We start from the raw sequence: 13,481 nt of genomic DNA, 5'->3' as shown, positions 1-13,481 counted from the left end.
TAAAACAATTCTGTTATGGTTAAAAAAGTTGGTTAAATAAAGATTTAATTGGAAGTCTGTTTTTGTGTTCTTTATTAAAATTAAATCAATTAGCAATATCATAAAATGTCCAGGCAGAGCTGCACATAAAATATGGTTTGAAATCTTTTCAATGATTATCGATATCGAACAATATGCATTTTTTTTAATCGATAAGCTTTTTTTCTATATCGCCCAGCCCTAGGACCAAGAATGCACTGGTATTACACTGAAAGAAATGTAAAAATGTATTCATAGAAGAAAATGTTCCCAATAAGTTATTGGTGATGCAGCCCTTGTATTGTTTATTAATTTTCTTCTTCTTTTTTTTTTCTCAGGTACTTTTTAAAGGAGAGTTTCTGTTTCACAGAGTGCAATCAAACATTCCAATACACTTTTTTTTAAGATAAAAATGTTAGCTTACCTGAGTTACAATCGTCTCCAGCAAAGCCATCCTGGCAAACGCAGAAACCCTCTTTGCAGACTCCTTTCTTACTACAGTTATTGGCACAGTAGACCAATGAGCAGTCTTCTCCCACATAGCCGGGCCGGCACTGGCATGTCCCATTGACACACACTCCTTGATCTGAGCAGTCATTGAGACATCGTCCAACCATGCAGTCTTCACCTGTGAAGGACTCCTCGCACACGCACTCCCCATCAATACACAGGCCCCTGCCTGAGCAGTCGGAAGGACACCGTGGCTCTGAACAGTTGTCTCCTCCAAAGTCACGGTCACACACACACTCCCCTTCAATACACACCCCCTGGCCAGAGCAGTCATTCGGGCAGCGAGGCTCGGAGCAGTTTTTGCCGCCCCAACCTTCCTCACAGACGCAGCCACACAGTTCAAAGCTGAAGCTTCCATGGTTGCTACATCCTGGGACAAAGTCCAATCGACCTGTGGGGAAAATCGAACACTGTGTATCAAATTACAGTATTGAATTTGATTTAATGGAAAAATTAATTGAATCTAATACAAACAATTCCATTTTGTATTAGATTACTTAACATCAATGATTACATAAAACAGGATCACCTAGAAATTAGATTAAAGGCAAAGACACTTTGGTGCAATTACACAACTGCAAAATCCAAACTACAAAAATAATTGTTAGAACATATGCATATACAGCTGCTTCAATAAGATTACTCCTACAGCCATCCTCTTTTGCTAAGCTTGTCATCCTCTTTGTGATTCTGATCATGACTGCTGGAGAAAATCATTTTCTTTCCATGGAGATAGAGCATTTTTTGGAGAGTATTTGAAATGGGTGATGGTGTCATTGGAGCAGATACTTAAAACATAATTTATTCAGTGGTCCTGTTCACTCTGGTCCTCTCATAACATGAGAGCAGGAGAATCAAAGATTTCTTCATAGCCTTCTCCACAGCACAGATAAAAATAAGCAGCCATCCAGAATCAATAATATGGTGTTGTCTACCTCATGTTTTCCACCTCCTTTGCTTTTCTTTCCTTTGTGTATCTGTTTACATTCTCCTATGGTGTTACTTCAAATAAAACCCCTTGTACAACAAATGCAGGAGGAAATTTTAATTAAATAAACCCCAGAAAATCCTGTTTTATTTAAATATTTTGCTGTCAGCAATACAGAACTCACCCATGGCAGAGCCTTCCCCACAGCACCCTGATCCACACTGAGCTCTGAGGATGGACACCTCTCTCTCCAACATCTCCAGTCTGGTGGCAAGCTGCTGGATTGTGGTTTGTGCTGGACAACTGCATGCTGCTTTTGGTATGTTGATTCTATGAGTAAATGTCACCTAAGCAAGGAACATATAGAAGAAGAATGATTTAGAGATAGCAGAGACTAGAACCAAAGGACAAAGGTCTCTTGGTTAGGACATCTGAAATCAGATCCATCCAGGATCGCAGCCTGGGGTAAGTTTCCTAAACTCTGGAGAAGTCTTGCCTTTCCAAAGCTGAGATCCATAGAGCTTAAAGATCTAACAATTTTAGGAAAACTTTTTCTATTTGTTCGACATTTTTTGATCATTTTAGGTGTTTAATGTTGTTTGAAGCAAGCTTAAAAAAAGAAGCTAAATGTGACTGTATGTTACTCAATGCTCATATATTTGACCTCACTTTTACTTTTATTTCCTGATATGCTCATCATTTGATTGCCAACATATGATCACAGTCCCCTTGTCTCTGCTAGTTACTAGCTCCATTGTTTCCATTGATCTTGCTAAAGAAGCGAGGTGGTTCTTACATTAATTATTCCATCAGGACTCATGACAAAAGGGTAAGAATAATTTATCTATTGATTTCTCATTTAGCCAAGTAAAATAAAATACTATTTGACTCAATTATGTTTTATTTATTTATCTTCTTGGATTTGCATTGTGAAATTGGCTTAAGACATTCCAGTTGCCCAAAATTTGTTCAAAGCTAATTTGATTAATTTCATTCCAAACTATTCAAAATAAAATTTAGTTCTCAAAAATAAAATAAAAAACACTGTGGTATTATTGCAACAATTTAATGATTATATTTTCATCAATTTCTGTTTCTTTTTCTTTGTGTACATAGTGGCTTGTTTTGGTTAAGTTTAACTAAGAGTTTTACATGGAGTTGAACTATGTTTGTTAATTCTTACATTTTGAATGGAAATTGATGTGAATTCATTCCATATGATAGCAGAGTTATCTATTTGACTATCATTTGAGCTCAAATTACGCTTTTATATGTTGTCCTAACACACAGCCTGTTGGGCATATGTTAAAAGAACAACATACAGTATGACAGTCCAAAAGTTATTTGACAAACTCTAACCCTTACTGCCTCGTCAGCCTCCAACTTTATGTCACTGAGCAGATCATCAATGGTTTTGATGACCAGGCAGTTGAAGGGTTCACTACCCCACCACTGGATGGTCGCTGAACGTTATTGCAAGACACAGTGTTAGCATCATTAATGTGTTTGCAGCAGGTTTTGCATTTACAGTTAATTTGCGTTTTGCATCTCCCTGCTATCTGTGATTGCAGCATTTGTCTTTTGCAGCTCTTTTCCTACATGTGTTTTGTGTGTATGTCAACTTTTTCTTTTTGCTAGTCTCATTTGTGTTTGCAAGCATATTTTCTGTATTTGCAGTAGTTTTTGTATTTGCTCATGGATTTGTAGGACGTTTTTACTCCTTAGTAACCACAGTTTTGGGATTTGAAAACAACACAAAACTCTAAATTGGTTAAAGTATGCAAGACTACCTGACTCTCAGCATCAAGTGTCTGTTCGGTGTATTCTGTAGGTCCAGAAGGCTCCACCTCAACTGGGGGTCTGGATCCCAACTCAGCACGATAATCTATGATGTATCAATGAAAAAAAAAATGTCTTAAAATTTTTATTACAACATGATTCTGCACATCCTTATGAAATGGTTAGATAGTTTCTCTGAATGATTTTGTGAAAGATTCAGCTTAATTAGAGGCACAAGCTGGTCACCTTGGACTGGAGCCATAGATGCATCCAGGTCAACAGAACACAGAGACTCCATTGGCACGTTAATGTTGTACACATGGTTAAAGACAAGAGGCTGCTCTCTCAAAGTCTGGTTGACTGAGGAAGCAGAGGGGAACGGATCCCCCTCTGGGATCTGCCTTCTCACTCTGGTGGTTCGAACCAGCTTGTTGTCTCCTGATGGAGCAGAATGTGTAGCACCCTGGAGCGAGAGAAAATATGAAACAAAAAAACATTACACATGCTGTGGACTCAGGGGATTCGTGTTTGTTCTCTTTTTTGGCCTTCATATGACTGTGTATTTACAAAATGATGGAGTAGCAGCAATGAAAAGAGCCAAGGGGGATGACAAACAAGGCTACAATAAAATACAAAACATGGCAAATGGTGTTACTGGCTTATACAATGACAAAACAATTTTCAAATAGAGAAAAGAGTAATCTCCAAAAAAACAGTTATGACAGTTCAGTATTTTTAAACTGTTTTCTATATAATAGAGGAAGATCTATAATAAGAAATACAAAGGGTAGAGGAATTATAAGAGGAGAAAATTATATACGATGTCCAAACTAGATAATCTGAATGTAGGTAAAAATATTTATACATAAAAAGAAGACTAAATCTGAAATTGGGTGTTAATTCTTATTAAGGACTCCTTAGTCACATCTGTAGAAACATGTTTTTCAACAATCATGGCTGGAAGTTTTTTGGTGAAACCAACCTTTGAGAGACAGAATAGTTAGTCCAATCTTTGCTAGCTCAAGCTCAGTGAGACTGAATAAACAGACTCCATAAACAACAAATCTCAAGCCTTACCTCAGATTTGAATTAGATTTAGATTGTCTGCCTTTGATCTAAACAATCCCCTTGTATCTCAGTCATATGTTTGGGGTTGCTAACCCACTAAATGGTAAACCTCTGTACTCAGCCTAAACCTTTTGCATGTTCAACTAGATTTTCTTCCAGGCTTCGTATTATGCATTTAGTTTAATTCATCTTTCCATTGATTATGACCTTAAGGGAGGGATTGGGCATCTGGTTAGGATGCCTCCTGGACGCCTCCCTGGTGAGGTGTTCCGGGCACGTCCCACCCGGGGAAGACCCAGGATACGCTGGAGAGACTATGTTTCTCGGCTGGCCTGGGAACGCCTTGGGCTTCCTCCTGAGGGGCTAGAAGAAGTCGCTGGGGAGAGGTAAGTCTGGGCCTCCCTTCTTAAGCTGCTGCCCCAGCGACCCGACCCCGGATAAGCGGAGGAAGATGGATGGATCGATGGAAATTGCATAACCCAAACGTGATGCCTGTCATCTCGTTCAGTTGCAGACAGCTCTGTCCAGCTTCACAGCTGACTTTTAATCAACCCATCAGCAAAGCCGTAAGCTGTCGTCCACATTCCAGTCGAGGCACTGCTCATCTGGAACACACCTGATATCACCTCTCTGGCCAATAGGAACAGAATAATGTAAATTTGATACCGGTACGCTAATGTATTAATTTTTATACAGTTTTTTACCACCTTAGAATCCAGTTCTATTGAAAAAATGGAAGGAAGGGGTTTAGTTAAGCTAGTAGCTATAGTAATTGTTAAACATAAACAGAACATTTATTTTAAAAATCTTAGCAAAATATATTCTGGGAAAAAAACTGTCAAAAAACACCACACATGATATAAAGGCACTTTATTTTACTTGCAAAATAACCTAAATGTGTACTTCAGAGTGTATGAGGTTTGTGGTTTCCAGCTCAAACCTGCTAACTGTTAGCAAACTATAGATGTACACTGGATTGGATTAAAGATGCGTTGCACAGTGGCAGTGTTTGTAGCATTGCAGCAGTGAAGCAGTGAAACAAAAATGTCCTAGGTTTGAGCCAGGCCTACAAGTTTTCCCTGAGCATGTATGTGTTCTCTCCAGGTAGTCAGCTTCAACCTACAGACCAAAAACATGTCGATTTGATTAATTGGTAATTCCTAATTGAGTCTCTCTGCATGTCTCCATATTGCCCTGTGATGAACTAGTGACATGTCAAAAACTACTGCAGCCCCCAGTGACGTTGATGGATAGGTGGTGGAAGATTGATGGATAAGGAAAATAATATTCACAAAACATAAGGATGAAAGACAATTAACCAAAATAATAAAAAAGGGGGGATTTAAGTTGCTTTGTCAATTTTACCTGTAGTGCAAAAAGCAGAGCCACTGCCAGGATTGTTGTGGGCTCTGGGGCCCAAAAAGACTGCTTTGATTGTGGCATTCTGGAATCACTCCTCACTTTTGTTCTCCGCAAACACCTTTTAAGGAATGATAAGAAGACAAAATTGAAAATGTGTTAGTTTGAATGACAATTCCAAAAATAGGCCCAAGTACAATGGACTTTATCTGTCTGCAAATTGATACACTTAACAAGGTACCCAGATTCAGCCAATATATTTTTAATAAATGGAATAAAGAATAAAAAAATTAAATAATATATATATATGTAAATATACACATCATGGAATCAATAAATAGCAGCCCATACAAATCACTTTTACAAACCAACCAAAAACAATCAATGAGTTTGTTTGCAAAATTTTAGAACACCACTGAAATCCCTACATATAATTATATGTTACATACTTTTCCATGCCAACAATGATTAGAGCAATACCACAAGCATAATCAACTTGTTGAAAAAAAGAGTTAGTTTTAGTTACAAACACCAGCAATGGTGATAAACATGCCACCTGGGTAATCTACTTGCAAATTTCACTGGTAACCAGTGTTGTGCATGAACATGTTAATTGAATGGTGTTCACTAAATATGTTCAGATTTTTTTGTGAACGGTGAACTGAACTGACCGGTTTTGAAGTAATGAATGTGAACGAGAGCGACATTCACTCTGAGCATAATGAGCAACACGCACACACAGCACAAGTTCGCGTTCAATTGATAAAAACACTTTTCATTGAAAAACATCAGGTTTTATGGAAACATACCAGCATGTCTAAAGTTAGTACTAGTGTGCGCGATTCAGACTTATCTTCTGGTATTTCTGATTCCAGTTTTGCAGAGCAACTCACAGAGTTTTATAAACTAACAACGGAAGACTGACAGAAAAAAAACAAACTTTATGTGCAAACTGTGCCCACCAGGACTTAACAAACAAGTCCTTACATCAGCCACATCCACTTCAGTTTAAAATGACACATCGAGTTAAAGCATCCGTATCTGCTATTGAATGAGGAACGTAAGAAATAGTTTTGATACAGACCTTTTCAGCAGAACTTGAATGTTCCTGTATGTTTCTAAAGTTCAGTGTAATTAGGCCAAATAAAGGGCTTCACTACACACACAGTATACCTTGACTGCACTGAGTAGTTTCCATTTCTTTCTATATCTAACGATCACACATGAAATAAGAGGTTCTATTGTGTGAACTTGAAGTAGTTCATAAATAGGTTTGTGAACTATGAACGTGAACTAGTTCCTTTTCATCTGTGTTAATTGAACTTTGAGCTTGTTCTTTTTAACTATGAACTGCCACAACATTTCTGGTACCAATGATTAATATATAATCAAGTTTGATAAATTTTTATTCACAGACTTTTGTTTTGTATTTTACAAACAATATTTTGTACTTTGCAAACAATATTTCTTTGAATATGGTAAATGGATGAGCATGGTTTAAGGTTAGTTTCTAAACCGTTCCAAAGTTGGATGCCATACACATAGACATACATTGACTTTCTCATGGTCCTTACAACTGGTAGGGCATTTTAAGTTTACCACATCTCTTCAGGATATACTGTAGCCTCCTTCTCTACTTAAAAACTATTTTGTTGTCAGTTGAATGTTAATAATTTGTCATTAGCCTTGCATATTAATTGTGCAGTATAGAAGTCAATTAAATAATTAAATTTGTAGCACTCAAGACTGTTTGTGTGATCATGCTAGCCGGAATCATGGCATTTCGAATACAGCGTAAAAGTACAAACCTGGTGTTATTCATGTATTATTCATGTATTATTGTTATTATTCACTCTGGCTCCCTAAGCAGGACCCTTAACCCCACACTGCTCCCCGGAGGCCTCACAATGGCAGCTCACTGCTCGCCAAGTGGATGGGTTAAATGCAGAGAAGTCATTTCCCTCTGGGATTATTAGAGTGTATTAAAAAAAATTAGATGTAAAAAAATGTTTTTTTTATTAAAAAAAACTAAAAAAATTAGAAAAAATAATAAAATATTTTATATACATCAGATATTCATTAACATGCGTCTTGACTGTAATGCCTGCTTTGAGATGAGTCTGCAGCAGTCATCTACTTTAAGTATGAAGCTATAAATAGGACAAGAACTTACATTTAGTAGTGTAGTAAAGCTAAAGGACATAACCAGGACCTGATACTATCAAAGACAACATCAAGTCCTGGAGAACGGGAAATGTAAACTAGACCATATAAACCAGGTATAAAATTTCAAAAGCGGATCAGCTGTTGCCATAAACCATTACATACATCCAAGGCATGTCTTGATGACAAAAAGACCTGTATGACTTTCAGTTTTACGTATTACAATTTAGACTTAAAATTGAAGTTATCTTTGGATCAGAGGGGCTGGTTCTGACGGAGGTCTCTTCCTGTTAAAAGGGAGTTTTTCCTCTCCACCTCAATATATGCATGCTCAGTGTGATTGATTACAGAAGAATGAATGAGTCGATGCAATGAGCTGATTTTACAGTACTCAGATAGAACATTGTTGATCAATCTGAATATGATCTGGTTGGGTGCTCTATGTTAAGGGCCTTGGGGTGGTATGTTTTTGTGGATTGGCGCTAGATAAATAAACTAAATTGAATTGAATAAAAGTCCTGATTATCTGTGTGAGTCTCTCCAGGTTGAAATAACCTTATAATTTCGCCAAGCTTATGATGATTAACAGACTGAAACAAGAATTTACCGTAAGTACCAGCATTGACAGAGGAGATAAAGATTACTCTCACACAGAGAAATAATTCAGCCAAATTTTAAGAGTAATGAACACTCATTACATTAAAAAAAGTCCTATTTACTTTTTTTAAGACAATATTAACACAAATGTATCAAATAAACCTTACATGATTCATAGTAATTTACAAAAATACGGGTTATTTATTTAAAATATATAATCATAATGTTTATGACTAAAGTATTAATAAAGCATTGTAATTGAAATACATAACGTTAATTGTTTAAATTGCATAAGTGCAAGCTGATTATTATGCATTTAAAACAGATCAACTTTATATATTTTATTCTAGATAAATTAATTTAGGTGTAAATTAATCTTGATCAAGATTACTTTATTAATTTAAAATACATAAACCCAATATTTAAGTATTTTAATCAATTAGTCTATATTAAATTAATGAAAATGCATCATGTTAAGTTTATTAAAATATGGGGGTAAAATTTCAGTGACAGTAAAAAATTTATGAAGAAAATAGGACAAATTTCTAAAAGGATTTTTTTTTTTCTTTTTGCATAATATAACCAGAATTTTATATTTTACCAACATTTTAGATTTCTCTCTGTGAGAGATCCAGACTTTGAAATCTTTAGGTATTTACTTAAGTTTTCAGGTCAAAGTTTTAATCTTATCTTGTGGCCTAGTGGTTATAGTTTTAGATCTTTGGTTTTACAAAATCTAACACATACATACACACACACACACACACACACACACAGATTATATATACATAGATATATATATATATATATATACACATACTTTGGGCAGAGAAAACATTTGTTAGTGTGAGTTTCAAAGAGATTTGCAGGGATTTCATGCTACGTATGCTAGATAACATGTGAGGCTTGAATTCTATAATCCTTTTTTATCTTAGCAGTGCATCTCCTATTTGTAAAACAGGTTGCCTCTCTCAGCTGGGCCTTTTTCTGAGTGCAAGATGAAAATCATCTTATCCCACCTTACAGGCTCAGACCTCTTTTCATCCTTACAGGTAAACATGTTGATTTATCAGTGTATTTGAACATAGATAAGAGACAACTTGTTTTGTGCCTATGCAGTGTCTCTGTAAGGTATAGTCTCTTTCAAAGGCTTTCTTTGTTAATAATGTACACCTAATGTCCCAGATTCTACCTACAAGCTGTAAGACCTAAAGCCAAGGGATGCTTTACTGCTAAAGTTCTCTATTTTGAACATTTTGTTTTATAAAAAAAAATAAGTGTAAAAATTCAATCTGAAAAACTCACACAAAGAGAAAGACAATTAGGAGAAATGTACTGATACAATTACTTTGTCTTTGGCGCTCAGACAGGAAACATAGCAGTTAATTTTGATAGATATGCATGAACAGGAGCAGAAAATAAGGACTGTTTCCCCCCCAGGCCTGAAACTGGTGGTGGAGTGGAGATAGATGAAGTTGGTCAGTCTGTAGACTGCTGGTTAGTGAGACGGTATGCTGAGCTTTATGGGGAGATCCAGTGGATTGGGTGAGCTGATAATAGAGCTTCACTCAGGAAGATGGATGTCCAGTTGGATAACACAGGTTGAAAGAACCTGTCCATGATGAGCAAGCATGAAGCGACAGTGGAGAGGAAAAACTAAGATGAGACGGGGAACGCAGTAAGAGTCCGGGAGGAATGACTCTCTAAGCTTTAGCTACGGAGGTGGAGGAGGGGCTGGAGGTGTGTTGAAACAGTGTCATCTGAATGAAATCACACAGCGCATCTGCTGCCTGCCCACAGGAGCAGACAGGTGCGTATCGGAGGCCTTTTAAGATGAGCTTTGGAAGCTGATTGGCTTTCGCAGAGGTGTGGTTCAAAACTGATTGGCTGTGTCGCAGGTGGAACAATCAGTTTCTTCAGTTGAATTTCCACCTAGGCTCCATTAAACACATCAATAGCATAGAACTATGCCCCCCACCTTAGTAGATGGAAATAATTTCACCTTAAAAGGCCTTATCTGCAGCATATACAAAATAAATAAATACATACATAAATAAATCAATAAAGGTATTGATGTGGTGAGGTGGGCAAAACAAGCTATAAATAGACAGTGGTTTAATGCTGGCCAATCTTTAAATATTATCTTATTAAATATAACAAACATATTGTGACGTTCATTTAAAGCGAATGTAATCATAATATAAAGTTACATTTTATACTTAAGATCAGATATATTTTTTACTGGATCATTTGTTTGAAATATAACAAGTAGAATATTTTCAAAATGCACAAAATATGTTATACTGATGATTAGTAATGAAACTAAGAGACTACTGGTCATAAAACCTGAAATCATAAATTATTAATCCTAGTTTTTTTGGCAACCTGGTGACCTGCATTTTCATATCACTCCTATTAAAAAACATGCTGACAGAAGCAGTATGTGAATTTTGACCTGTCAGCAACTTATGCTTTCACATTCCTGTTTTGTTATGAATTGTTATTCCAATGAGTAATCTAATGCCTCACCAAAGATTCATATATATATATATATATATATATATATATATATATATATATATATATATATATATATATATATATATTATACGAACAAGAATAAAATTAAGCAGGCCCTAAAAAGTTCAAATCAATTTAAGAGTTCAACTTAAAAATAGCATTTCAAAGGTAGTGCTAAAGGCTTGAAAGAGGTTGAATGTCAGAAGCTTTTAAATCTCCCTGGATCAGACAGCAGGCTGATGCCCACAAACATTATCGCTAACAGCAAGATGAGGTTTTTCATTGAGGCTTAATTAGTGGGAGACCTACTCAGTTAGGCTCAAGAGAATCAACACGCTTCAGGCAGATAAAACTGGCTCCATATACTCAGTTTTTGGGGCAGTAAGTGCACATGCCCTCAGAAAAGATTACAAGCAAACATAAAGCCAGATGCTCTGATCTAAACAGTCTCGATGCTATATCTACATTTCAAAGCCAAGATATATATGTAAAGTTTTATACTTCAAAATCCACTGAATGGAAAAAAAAAACTAAATATATAGACAAAGACATTTGATGTATGTATAACTTTCCTATTTATCATTACCAGAAATGATCAGTGTGCATATTATTCTATATTAAAGTGAAAAACAAAAGATAAATAAGGAACTTTTTTTTTTTGTCTTAAGGTTATTCATTGCTACTTTTTAATACATAGAGATCAAATTTTAAAGCTTTCCTGATCCCAAGGAAACATTGCTGCCAAAATAATCACAGACATTTCTTAGGAGAAACTGAATGGCTTCACCTCCCACAAGGCTAAAATACAACTGTTTGTTCATATTAGAACAAAAACCATCAGAGATTCCTTGTAACTTTGCAAAGGAAGATAAAAAAATGATTATGCCTTCATTAAAGGAGTGCTTTAAAAAAATATCCCAGACTGTATAATTTAATCACAAACAAATCCAGGTGTTTAAAATCTGACTGAAAAAATAATACTTTGATCTTTTTTACCTTTTTTCCTGTTATTTGAATTTATCCCTGAGCTAAGCTTTCTTACTATGACAACCCCTTTCATCTTTAATGTGATTCAGGGGCAGGAGATGAGATATGAATAAGAAATTACACCTCGGAGTGCAATTACAAAGTGACACTAATTCAATTACCTGTCACCAGGTACATAGAAAGAACATTAGTTGCTCAGGGTTGACACCATAACTGAATAACATTAAAAAAAAGATGTAAATCAGAAATTACTGCATTGTCTGTGTAGAGAAAAAAACCCTGCATCTTTTCAACATTTACAAACCAGTCAAATCAAAACAATCTAACAGTAGAAGATTTAACAAAGTGTTTTAGGCAGTGGTTCTGATCCAGCATATCAATAGATTATAATCATCAGTAAAATATTACCTTTGTGACAATAACCTTTTATTTTGTGAATATTGATCAGCTTGTGAGAAAACAAAGAATAAAGCAAAATATTTCATTGAGACTGCAATGCTTTTTACCAAACCGTGTACATATAGTATTGGACAAAAAAAGGATAGTGAAAAAAAAGGTTAGGAATTGATAAACTGACATTAGAATATGCCAGAAACGCTTCTTGCAAAGTATGAAATTATTTGTTGAAGTCTAATTTATAGTGATCACAGCAGACATTTGAGATCATGGCAGTCTTTGGAAATGACGCATCTCATTATTGCCTTCATTTCTGCACCAAAACTTTGTGTGTGAAAATTGAGACAATGCCATGCAATGCATTGCAAAATATCCATACACTGGTAACAGTTCAATTATCTTTAAAGCTCGTATGTTACTCTGAACGTAAAAAGACTTATAAAAAGACATCTAATATGCAGTTACATTTTATGGACATGAAATTACAGCCATTTGTGCAAACACCAGAATTTGGTTTTGCCAAGCTTTCTTATGACTGGATTCAGTTTGCTTTTCGTAGTTATAGTATTCTTATTGATTTTATGTTATGGTTCCCACTAAATTGAAAAAATAGTGACAAAAAAAGTATATACATATATATAATTTACAAAGTAACTCCCCGCAGTGGAGATTGTATATGTATGTATATATTTAAGACTGGTAGTTTTTTAGTGTTGAGCATAAATAGAATTCCATTTTTCATGGGAATTAACACAAATGAGATGCATTAAAATTATATTTCCCTGAGCTGAACCTGCTTTAGCCTTCTTGATTTTAGGTGCTTTGACATAAAACTGCTAGGCTGATTGTGTCTTTGTCAGTGATTTATGATTTTGGTCTAACTGCAAGACAAATATAAAGTGATACTGTATGAAAAATAATCAACACCTTTATATGAAGATTGTATTTCCTAAATATGAGCATAACCTAATGAGGATTCAGGAAATCTATTCTTTCTTGTGCTTTTTCTTCGTCATCAGTGACCATGTTTTAAAGACCAATTTTCAAGACAGCAAGCTTCTCCCATCTGGCAACTTTGCTTAGATCACCAAATTGATGCCCACATTCAGTCAAGCATCAGCGGCACCTTATGTTTCCTTTTATAATTAGCACATTT

At 35.6% G+C, this 13,481-nt stretch overlaps 1 protein-coding gene across 1 annotated transcript in view; it reads right to left on the bottom strand.

Moving 5' to 3' along the window:
* Positions 1–13,481, bottom strand: part of tnr (tenascin R) — a 240,956-nt gene that overhangs the window by 111,696 nt on the left and 115,779 nt on the right. Inside the window, exons 3-7 of the mRNA XM_015373217.1 lie at positions 5,669–5,783; positions 3,482–3,698; positions 3,247–3,341; positions 1,641–1,803; positions 443–919 (exon numbers count right to left, since the gene is read on the bottom strand). Of these exons, the coding sequence (XP_015228703.1) occupies positions 443–919; positions 1,641–1,803; positions 3,247–3,341; positions 3,482–3,698; positions 5,669–5,746 (1,030 nt within the window). The 5' untranslated portion in view covers positions 5,747–5,783. The remainder of the gene's footprint in view (positions 1–442; positions 920–1,640; positions 1,804–3,246; positions 3,342–3,481; positions 3,699–5,668; positions 5,784–13,481) is intronic.

This window comes from Cyprinodon variegatus, unplaced genomic scaffold (assembly GCF_000732505.1).
Source record: "Cyprinodon variegatus isolate N-32 unplaced genomic scaffold, C_variegatus-1.0 Scaffold83, whole genome shotgun sequence".
In the NCBI taxonomy this organism is placed as follows: Eukaryota; Metazoa; Chordata; class Actinopteri; order Cyprinodontiformes; family Cyprinodontidae; genus Cyprinodon; species Cyprinodon variegatus.
The sequence above is the reverse complement of the archived record's forward strand: the minus strand, read 5'-3'. Positions and strand labels throughout refer to the sequence as shown.